The 11,596-nt window shown below is 38.3% G+C and overlaps 4 protein-coding genes across 4 annotated transcripts; all 4 read left to right on the forward strand.

Annotated features, from left to right (window-relative positions):
* The first annotated feature begins 5,669 nt into the window (after positions 1 to 5,669).
* LOC136778063 (uncharacterized) lies at positions 5,670 to 6,506 on the forward strand. Its single transcript, XM_066734676.1, has one exon. The coding sequence runs from the start codon at positions 5,670 to 5,672 to the stop codon at positions 6,504 to 6,506; it is 837 nt and encodes a 278-aa protein (XP_066590773.1).
* A 3-nt stretch (positions 6,507 to 6,509) lies between these two features.
* Positions 6,510 to 8,089, forward strand: LOC136778065 (uncharacterized). The gene is made up of 2 exons (XM_066734677.1): positions 6,510 to 7,039; positions 7,360 to 8,089. The coding sequence occupies exons 1-2, from the start codon at positions 6,510 to 6,512 to the stop codon at positions 8,087 to 8,089; spliced, it is 1,260 nt and encodes a 419-aa protein (XP_066590774.1).
* Positions 8,090 to 8,218: 129 nt separating this feature from the next.
* LOC136778066 (uncharacterized) lies at positions 8,219 to 10,333 on the forward strand. Its single transcript, XM_066734678.1, has 2 exons — positions 8,219 to 9,347; positions 9,552 to 10,333. The coding sequence occupies exons 1-2, from the start codon at positions 8,219 to 8,221 to the stop codon at positions 10,331 to 10,333; spliced, it is 1,911 nt and encodes a 636-aa protein (XP_066590775.1).
* Positions 10,334 to 10,342: 9 nt separating this feature from the next.
* On the forward strand, positions 10,343 to 10,795 carry LOC136778067 (uncharacterized). Its single transcript, XM_066734679.1, has one exon. The coding sequence runs from the start codon at positions 10,343 to 10,345 to the stop codon at positions 10,793 to 10,795; it is 453 nt and encodes a 150-aa protein (XP_066590776.1).
* Positions 10,796 to 11,596: the final 801 nt, after the last annotated feature.

Consider the following 11,596-nt stretch of genomic DNA (forward strand, 5'->3'; position numbering starts at 1 on the left):
TCCATAGCAAATTTTAATAAAATTTACACTGTTAAGATATTAAAATAACTTTCGATTAACCAAGTTTAACCTAAAGATTACGGCTATTGCAGCAAATAAACAATCGACTGTTTGCAGGCATCACTCATTTGTTTTAGTTAAGGCAGTTCCTGCAATGGATTCAGACCGTAATGGTCAGACATATTTTAAGCAAATGTAAAAGTGAAATATATTCTTTTAAATTCGGTTTCAACTATTATTTGATAAATTAGCACTAATTTTACAATTATTAAACAGTAGTTTGTTTAATTCGAAAGTAAATTATGTGTGACTAGTACGGTCTGAATCACTGAATCCACTGCAAAAACAATATTTTCTTTTTTTTCATAATTAATATCTTTATATTTAATTCCGCTACCCACATTTTTTTGTGCCATTTAAAAGTACGAAATTTGTACTTTTATACCTTGGTCTTTTAATTTGATCTTAAATTTCTGTCAGATGCAATCTGTATATTACAAGTTAGAATCACGCCGTCTCCCATAAACAATAAGTTAAGATCAGACTTTTCAAGGAATTTTTCTATAGAATTTCTTCGGCAACCTACGTCGAAAAAAATGTATCATATTCTGTGAAGTTCAGAGAATAACATATCTGTTTTTGATAATTATCATAAGTTTTTGCAAATCGACAAGAACCACCTTAAAAGCTTTTCATTATTTCGGCTACTTTGACTAATCGAAAGGATTATCATTTCAATTTGTTTTATTTTTGCACTTTGGTATTAAAAGCAAAACTCTTATATAATTTATTCGGACGAATATTTCCCTATTTTAGAATTAACTTATAAATTAAAGGACGAAACCTGCCGAGGTAATACCATTTTTTTATTTAAATAATTTTTCACAGCCAATATCTGAAAATGTTCGTTTTACCGTTCTACAGATTTTAAATATCCGTTAAAAAAAAGAAATGCTTTTCTAAGGGCAAGTCCTAATAAAGGACTTTTTGAAGATCCCACAATCACATAATTATAATAAGAAGAAAGGAGCGAAGCAATTAGATAAAACGATAATTAAATTATTTACAGTATTTTGAAAATCTCTTGAGATAAGCAATAAATGTATGAAACAAAAAATAATAGGTTGTTTAAAAAATTCCGGGTCATCGTGATATTTATTAACAAAAAAGTATTATAAATTTGTTAATATTGTATTTCAGTTACAGGGTGAGGCTGATAATTTTTTAAAGGAATCATTTTTTTCTAAAATCATCCAAAGAGCTTCAAAAATCTTTACGCCCTTACCCTAATCACTGGATTTTTTGAAAGAGATATATACAGTACTCCATTTTTATGAGTTGTATTGAATAAGACGCAAGCATTGTATAAAAAGCTTTTGAAATCAATTTATTAAATTGTAAATTTGGAGAACTTTGAGTTTGACAATTAATAATATGTAGATTAAGAAAAGAGCCTTACAGAATGCTGAACTTTATCCTCTTTACAAAGAATTACTAAATGTTATTTTCATTATACTACTTAATATGACTTTCAGAGTGAACATAAAATCTCCTTTATCTTCATTATTATATGAGATTAATAATATCAATTAATTATTAAAATATTCGATTGCTTTAAACATCAAAAGATTCGTTAGAAATATGAACAAATTTTCACAAAATAAATGATATATATTTATGTAACAATGCCTTATACGTTTGTTGCTAAAAAAATTGTATTGAATTATCTTTCTTACAAACTAACAAATGCTGAAAATTAAAAGCATTAATTAGCATTAATATATACTGTGCTTATAACGCTAATATAGGAATTTAAAGTTTCAAAATGCTTTAATTTTCAGTGTAATTAATATATTTTTACCATATCCCTAGTTTAAATTCTATCTATACTCCAAATATTTAACAAAATTTACATAGCTTTTCTATTCCTCTTTAGATTATTTTCTAAAATTTTTCTATAACATATATTTAGCCAAGCATGAATCATGCATTCATAAAATATAGTAGCAAGTGCTATTTATTTTTCTCCGTATAAACATGAGAAAAAGGTGCCTTCAAAAACATAAATATTTTATCATTTGAACGTTTATCGGAAGAAGTAGAAGAGGAATTTCAAAGTTGTTAGAAAGCTCCTAGCAGCAAACTACAAATAAAATATATTATAAAGAGATGAGATGTTGTAGAAATATATAGGAATAAAAAAGGAATTGATAATACTGACAGAAACTTTTCAATAATCGTCTTTATTCAGAATTAAGTCAAAATACAAAGAAATTGAGAGTAAAAAATAATATTCTTGTATTAAATCTTTAACAAATAAAATTTGTAACGAAGTTCCCCGTTACGTATACGAGATACCGAATAAAGAACATAAAAGCTACCGAACAGTGGATATTATTAATCCCTACGTTACCGACTCGTGAGATAGGCTCACGAGTGGATTATAGCTAACGTCAAGGATAGACCCCGTTGACAGGCAGAGGCCCGGATGAAAAAACCGGCGCTCCAGTAAACGATGTCCAGGTTGTCCTGAGAAGTAAGGCAGGGTCATGCCAAACAACCCAGGCAACCTGAGATAAGGAGAAGCGGCCTCGGGGAGTCCTAAAACGATGACAGTGTCTATAAGTCCCCACGAGGAGGGGAAATAGAACATCGAGTCTGGCTTGAACGCTGGTTACGCGCGTCAAGCAGGCTGCGCGAATGTCGTGCGCAGACTGCCATAGCAGGCAGTCGGAACGCGACCATGGGACTGTGCTGATGTGTCCGTGCGTGCTGGTGAGCGCGTGACGCGGCACTCAGACAGCCATGGGTCGGTTCGCGTACGTGAGGCGTGTGCTATAGGCCAGCCTGCACGTACGTCACGACTGGATACCGGCCAATGCATGGTGGGTTGCGCAGGGTCGTAGTTAGCCCGTTGGAATGTGTCCCGGTGCCCTCCGTAATCCCATAGGCTTGCGCTATGGCTGGACGGGCCGCGAACATTGCCTCCGTGGTGGTCCGCTCCTGGCAAACTATATGCTTTGGCAAATGATACCGCATGTTCCCGCACTCCTCACCACCACCTGTGTGTGAGTGGTGAGGAAGAAATGTATGCCCCTCAGCAGGCAGGTCTGCGAGGCTCGGACTTCCGTAAGGAACCCTCCCCTCTCTCCACGACCTAGCATACTGAGCGACCCTGGCTACCGCTACCGTCCACATGCATGGCCGCAGGGCCGTATGAGATGCATAAAGAATGGGGTCGAAGGACCCAACTGATAACGTAGGGTTGTTGGCCACCCAACTGACCAACTGGCGCCCTGATACCGACAGGAAAGGACGGGCGAAGGTAATGGGAAAACCCGTGGTGTGAGTGGCCCCTCACACTGACGGGAAAGGCATTACAAATTGTTCATTTTATTATATGCATAAATATATATGTATGTTTATTATAATTGTGTAAATTTTACAACTGAAGAAATTGAATAACAAAAAATGCTCCACCATATTTTGTATTCTTTTAAAACCAATTAATATAATTGCTTGGTAAATTCGAAGACAATAGATTCTTGAAAACAATATCTTAATTATCATTACAACTACTGTGCTAAAAGCAACCCATGCAGTTATTGCACAAATAATTCTTTTTGTATTCCATTTTGAGTAACAAAAATGAATTCATTCTGAAACACCAAATGTTTTATAATAGTTAAAGGGTTCGAGAAAAAATTAATGTTGAATCCAATAACATGAAATCTAATAACTACCCTGAAAGAATTCTTCGTGCTAGCTGGAAAATGATTGATATTTTTAATAACATTTCAAATAAGACAACTAACAATATGATTATTTAAGAATAAAAATCTAAATCTATGGTACATATAATATTGCAAAAATTGAATTCAAAAATAGTTAAATTATAAAATAAAATCAAGTAAAAGTAAACGTGCATGGATATGAGAGTGGCTGTAAAAATATGATTTGCTTCATCCTGAAAAGAATATCATCTGTTTTAATTGAAATAATAGTTTTTAATGTCATTATATTTAATGACTTATTATTTTCAATTCAGCTTCAAAAAGTTGTTGTAAGATTCTCGTGAGAGGTGAGCACTTGACTATATAAGTACAATATTTTGTCTTCACAAAGTAATACGTCAGGATAGTAAAAAAAAGAAATGCATCCACCATAAGTTACAACACTCCATTGGATTCATTGTCCCATTGTTACGTATCAAAATTGACAACTCTTTGAACAGGACTTTTTATAGAACTTCAATTTCCATATGAAGCAATAATTATTCTTCTAGTGCCAACTGTCGCGTTTTTAATTTCATTATTCATTTCCTGCATGAATCTTTCAAGGCCGTCATCAAATGTTCAAACAGAAACTTCGTCAAACCCTATGGAAATGAGAGAAAAATAAGTTTTTTATGAACATTGATGCACTGCGGAAATTTTAATTGTATTTTTAGATACCCACTGTTTCAAATATGTTTCATGTATACTTATACATATTCTTTACTAATACTTGGCAAGAATATTTTGTGTATTTGGTTTTTTTATTATGCAGGGAGTTTTGGGTGTAGTCTATTTCTGCTGTTACCTAAACATCCATATATTGCATCCTTCTCATATGAATCTTTTACTTGTAGGGTCATCATTAAACTTTTAGTATGAATTCCTTCACTTTCTGTAAGTTAAGTCTGCAAAAAAATGTAACACAAAGCATCACACATCCTTTACATTGAAATGTTAAAATTAGATTTTGATAAGAAAAATAAAATCCTTATCTAATCTTTCTGCTAACGACCTGGTAAAATTTCCACGCAATTCCCTCTGTTCGGCATTCGTAATTCCCGCCAGGAGAGAGCATTTAGAGACCATCAACAGACCTGATTGGTTAGAGATGGCGTACTGTTGGCGTAAATCCTCGTAAGGACCCGAAGCGTGAGAGGTGGGGAGAAGCCGTATTATATAAGGAATTGCGAGGCTGATCTCGGCGCGAACGATCCATTACATGTTGATAGATACAAACAAATCGCAGTTGAAGAGTTATTTGGTAGTTATAAATTTACTTTGTGACCTCTTTGTAAATTATATTGTATTAATAACCAAGTTTCGGTGTGTTGTGTACCGGGTTTCCACCGTGTTCGTGGTTTTTTCCCGCTAAAAGAGGGGAAAATAGGGTTTCCACCACGTTCGTGGTTTTCCCTCAGAAAAGGTACGATAAATATAAATGACTGGTTTTGATGCAAGAGTGATAAAACTATTTTTATTTCATTGAGCCCTAAACCTAGCACAACTGAGTCTCCCTTTCTTGAGAACAAATCATTTTATTCGAGTGAATAACTTAAAACAAATCATTTGGTCCTTCGAGCCGGATCAGGGAGGTAATCTGTTGTGCTTGTTTAGAAATTAACAAGGTGTGTTTGAGTGTGAATCAATGTTGAGGGTATAAATCTGATTGTTAGTGCGTGTTGATTAAGTGACTATTGATCGCGATTACATTAACGACTTAGATTTATTCAATTCAAGCTTAATAGTAAGTTGTTGTTAAGCCTTTGTGAACCGAGTGTGCCTCTCCACCTCTTGTTCTTTGTATTGAATAGTCCGAATCTAAAGTGTGCCGACAGTCGTAGCGTTTGTTTACACGCGTTGTTTTCTGACGGTTGGAAGTCTAATATACTAACTATGACGCCTGTCCCAACAAGAAAGCTTATTGCGCAACAGCGAGAACGCGCTAACAATATCTCGCGAATCTTGCCAGCGTTTAAGACTATTCAGAGGAACCGCATTACCAGAGCAATAATTCGCGATAGAAAAGAGAAATTACGAAGCTATTGGTCAGACTTTTGTAAGTGTCATGAAGACATTATAGTACGCGACGATGTTAGTGGAGATACATACGTTATCGAGTCATTTTTTGCGCATGTTGAAACAATAAGAGACGAGTGTCATGATGAACTCGAACGAGCTTTGAACGAAATGCCGGATGATGGATCAATTGTATCGAATAATGCGATCGTCAGTGGCGATCAAAGTCAGACTCCTTGTCATAATTTAAAATTACCAAAAATAGATCTGCCCCAGTTTTCCGGTCGTTATGAAGACTGGGAAGCATTCGAAAATCGTTTTGTTTCGTTAATTCACGATAAGGCTCTACTTTCTAATGTAGTTAAATTAGAATATTTATTAGGATGCCTACGCGATTCGGCTGCTGAATTTGTGAAAGATGTAACAGTAAGCACCGCTAATTACACATCAACCTGGAATGCATTGAAAGATCGATTTTCCAATTTGCGGTTACAAGTTTATAATTTGACGTTATCTTTACTAAAGAGCCCACCGCTAAAAAAGGAATCAGCTGCGAAGTTAAGAGGCTTATTAGATAATCTTAATCACAGTGTGCGCATGCTGAGAAACTTAGGCAGACCAGTAGACTCATGGGACGATATTTTGGTGGTAATCCTAAGCGAACGTCTTGATTCGACAACTCGCAAGTCTTGGGAAACGTTTTTAAGCACATGAGGAATGCATTCTGAAGGTTCCGAGTTCGAACATGCTTCCTCGCGCAAAAAACCCCCGAGTTTCAAAGAAATGACTGAATTTCTGGAAGGCAGTATTCAAGCCCTTCATTCAGTCGACCTAGAATCGCATATGGGAAAATCTGACACACAAGGAAAAGCGTCGGGTTTCAATAATCAAAGGTCGCTAGTAAGGGCTCATTTCTCGGGAGCAAAGAACAAAGGCAATTTCAGCCAGTCCAGTTCTTTTAACACTACTGCAATGAAGTGCCCTTTTTGTTCGGCTGAGCATTACGTTGGTCGATGCGAGAAATTTAGAACCCTAAATAGCATCGAGAGGCATAAAGAGATAAAACGACTAGGTTTATGTTTGAATTGCCTGGGGAGACACCAAGTGAGAAATTGCAGTTCTAAACGTAGCTGCAAAAAATGTCAGGGTAGTCACCATTCTATGTTGCATCACGACAGACAACATAATATTCAGACTCAACAGGATGCTGGTTTACAGAATCCTGGAACTGCGAATCAAGAAAACAAGTAGAATCATTTATGATTAGTGTTACATCATTCGCGTTCAATTGAAGCACATACTGCCAGCAATCAGTCCCTTCTTCCTATAGTTCAGGTAGCTCTTATTGGTTCAAAAGGGTATGAAATAAGTGCTAGAGCACTTCTTGACCAAGGGTCAGAAGTATCCTTTATTTCGGAATCTTTAGTTCAGTCTCTGAACCTAATGCGTCATCGTGTTAATATACCAGTAATCGGTATCGGTGCTTCGAAAAATGCCACTGCGCGTTACAGCGTTACGGTTTGTTTACAATCCTCTGACAACAAAGAATTCAAGATTGATTTTTTAGCTCTGGTTCTAACTCGTCTTTGCGCTCGTTTGCCTCTAGTACATTGTCACCTTTCGATCTAACTTTATTCTCCAAGTATCGTTGGGCTGATCCTCAATTCTATGAGTCAAAAGAAATTGATTTAATTATAGGCGTTGATATTTATGCAAGCATCTTACGACAAGGTTTTCGTCAATTAGTAGGATGTAACATTATTGCACAGAATACAGCTCTTGGGTGGATTTTTTCCGGATCTGTAAATAAACGTAATTACAGTGATGTAAACGATTGTGTCCGCATACCACGAATCGCTGCTCATAATTCAATAGGCGGTGAAGATTTATCTGAAATTTTAAAATTATTCTGGCAAATCGAGGAAGTACCAGAGTCGAAGTTTAAACTCAGTCCACAGGCCGAGTTTTGTGAAAAACAATTTGCGACTACGCATCTGCGAAATTCAAGAGGTAGATACATTGTAAGACTACCATTTAAAGCCGAGCCACCTTTGATCGCCTCTCAAACAAGAGGTTTGGCTTTCAATTCATTTCAAGCTCTTCAGAGAAAATTCGGCCGCGATCCTGAACTTGCACGAGAGTATCGCGACTTCATGCAAAAATATCAGACTTTAGGTCATATGGAATTAGTTCCAGAAGGGGAACTTAATCTGGATCGAGCGTGGTATCTTCCTCACCACGCTGTAATACAGAATGGACCATTTTACCGCAAAATTAGAGTAGTCTTCGACGCCTAACGACGGATAGCGGGTCATGGTAGTTTAAATGATTTCCTATTAACTGGAACACCACTTCAGAGTGACCTCTCGCTCATTCTGTTAGGTTAGAGAAGTTATCGTTATGTTTTCACGACCGATATCGTAAAGATGTTCCGACAAATTCTCGTTGAGAATTATGACAAAGATTTTCAGAGAATACTTTGGGCTCCTGATCAAAACATGCCTCCAAGAGATTATCGACTAGTTACTGTTACGTACGGTACGGTTTCCGCGCCTTATTTGGCAATGAAAACTCTACGACAATTAGCAATTGATGAAGGACACCGTTATCCATATGGTGCTCAATGCTTACTTGAACAATCATATGTAGATGATATTTTTTCGGGTGGAGATGATTTGTCTGACGCCATATTGAAGAGGGATCAGCTGGTAGCTATTTTACAAACTGCAGGGATTGATTTAGACAAATGGGCAACAAATACTCCAGAGCTTCTACCTAGTGGCAGTCTTACCGTATACGATTCTAATGTAGACAAATTTATTATCTCTGATCAAGCTGTTAAAACACTCGGTCTTATTTGGCATCCTTCTACTGATCGGTTCAGTTTTAATGTACAAATAGACACAGTCTGGAGTCAAGCCACATCTAAGCGAGTTGTGCTTTCAAATCTAGCACGATTATTTGATCCTCTTGGTTGGTTGTCTCCGGTAGTTGTACGTGCTAAAATCCTTTTACAAGATATCTGTATTTTAAAATTAGATTGGGACTCCCCACTACCAACTGATGTATTACTTCGATGGAAAAATTATTGCCAGAACCTTCAGCACGTTCCTGAAGTATCTGTCAACCGATGGTTAAGAGGTGTGAGTATTTCGAAAGGAGAATTGCATGAATTTTCTGATGCCTCCATGCGTGCCTATGCAGCAGCAATCTATTTAAGAACTATTGATGATGACTGTAATTACCAAATCTCATTGCTGATAGCAAAATCAAAAGTAGCTCCAGTAAAAACAGTTTCAATACCGAATCTTGAACTTTGTGGGGCAGTCTTATTGGTCAAGTTGTTCAGGCATGTATTACGATTGGACTTGTTTAAAAAATTACCAGTGATGGCTTGGTCCGACAGTCGCGATGTCCTTGCATGGATTCGGAAGCATCCTTCTCACTGGAAAGTATTCGTAGCGAATAGAGTTTCTTATATCCAAACTGAGCTCCCGTCGGCTGTTTGGAGATACGTGCCTACTCGCGACAACCCTGCAGACCTTGCCACTAGAGGTATCGATGCAATTCTTCTAAAGGACTCTTAAATTTGGTGGCACGGTCCTAAATGGCTCAAAAGTTCGAATCAGCATTGGCCTGAGCAACCAATCTCAGTTAAGCCGCCTCAAACTTGTGTGAATGCACTACCTATTCCACAATCTACTGATGAAGCACCGATTTTAAAAAGGTTTTCTTCTCTGACTAAATTGTTTCGTGTAGTTGCTTTATGCTATCGTTTTGTTGACAATTGTCGGCGACAGAAATCTGGATCGCCCAAGGCCTACGGTTCGCCAACATGCAAAGAGTTGGATGAAGCACGCTTAAGCACTATTCGCTTGGTCCAGAGTTCGACGTTCTCTAAAGAATTGACGCTTCTAAAGGAAAAGCGATTATTACTTCGTAGTAGCGTGTTGCAAAAATTAAATCCATTTCTAGACAAACACGGAATCATATGTGTAGGGGGGCGGCTTAATCATTCAGCCTTACCCTTTCCTGAGAAACACCCACCAATCCTTCCAAAGGATTCTGCGTTAAGTCAGCTTTTTGTTCAACAATCTCATAGGCTAGCACTTCATGGTGGACCGACATTAACACTGAGTCTACTGACACAACAGGTATGGGTAGTTGGAGCTATACGATTAGTTAAGCGCCATGTTCGCGCATGTGTCACATGTTTTCGAGCTCGTCTTAGACGACATTTACAACAGATGGGTAATTTGCCGGCGGCAAGAGTGACACCGTCTCGTCCATTCACCGTAAGTGGTCTTGATTACGCGGGCCCGTTTAGCTTAAGATTCGCAAAGGGTAGAGGACAGCGGTCCTATAAAGGCTATATTTCCTTATTCGTCTGCTTTGCCACGAAGGCAATACATTTAGAAGCTGTAGGAGATCTCACGACCCAGGCCTTCCTCGCTGCACTCCGCAGATTCACCAGTCGAAGAGGCGTTTGCCAGAAGATTTACAGCGACAATGGGACGAATTTTCAAGGTGCAGCAAATTAGCTGAAACTGATGTTCAAGGCATCTTCAGAATTTTACTCTCAGGTATCGTCGGAATTAGCAACAGCTGGCATAGATTGGAATTTCATTCCACCGCATTCTCCACACTTTGGTGGCTTGTGGGAGGCTGGAGTAAAATCGACGAAGCATCATCTGATTAGAGTGATTGGCGAGCACATTTTAACTTTTGAAGAGTTCGCCACTGTGTTGGCTGAGATCGAAGCGTGTTTAAACTCGAGACCGCTTTATCCAATGTCAGGAGATATGGACGACCTTACTGTCCTCACACCATCACACTTCCTCATAGGAAGCTCACCAGGTTTAATTCCTGATCTGCCTATTTCAGCCGTGCCTGAGAACCGACTCTCCATGTATCAGTTACTCTCTCGTCTTCAGCAACACTTCTGGAAGAAGTGGTCTCGTGAGTACCTGCATCATCTTCAGGAGAGGAACAAATGGAGATGACCAACCACCAACTTTCGAGTGGGGCAATTAGTTGTTATCAACGACGACAGACTTCCACCTTCGAAGTGGTCCCTTGGACGCATCATCGAAGTACATCCGGGAGATGATGGACTAGTGCGAGTTGCAACCATCAAAACGAGTACCAGCAACTTGAAGCGACCTATTGTACGTCTCAGCCCCCTGCCCCAGGAAGATGACGACCCTTCAAGGCGGGTGGCGATACCTTAATTTATGTTCGTCTGAGCGACGAAGGCGGGTGGGATGTTCGGCATTCGTAATTCCCGCCAGGAGAGAGCAGTTAGAGACCATCGACAGAGCTGATTGGTTAGAGGTGGCGTACTGTTGGCGTAAATCCTCGTAAGGACCCGAAGCGTGAGAGGTGGGGAGAAGCCGTATTATATAAGGAATTGCGAGGCTGATCTCGGCGCGAACGATCCATTACATGTTGATAGATACAAACAAATCGCAGTTGAAGAGTTATTTGGTAGTTATAAATTTACTTTGTGACCTCCTTGTAAATTATATTGTATTAATAACCAAGTTTCGGTGTGTTGTGTACCGGGTTTCCACCGTGTTCGTGGTTTTTTCCCGCTAAAAGAGGGGAAAATAGGGTTTCCACCACGTTCGTGGTTTTCCCTCAGAAAAGGTACGATAAATATAAATGACTGGTTTTGATGCAAGAGTGATAAAACTATTTTTATTTCATTGAGCCCTAAACCTAGCACAACTGAGTCTCCCTTTCGTGAGAACAAATCATTTTATTCGAGTGAATAACTTAAAACAAAACACCCTCACAAATGA

This window comes from Prorops nasuta, unplaced genomic scaffold (assembly GCF_024137725.1).
Source record: "Prorops nasuta isolate Cenicafe-Biocafe unplaced genomic scaffold, Cenicafe_Pnas_1.2 PNAS00013, whole genome shotgun sequence".
Classification (NCBI taxonomy): domain Eukaryota; kingdom Metazoa; phylum Arthropoda; class Insecta; order Hymenoptera; family Bethylidae; genus Prorops; species Prorops nasuta.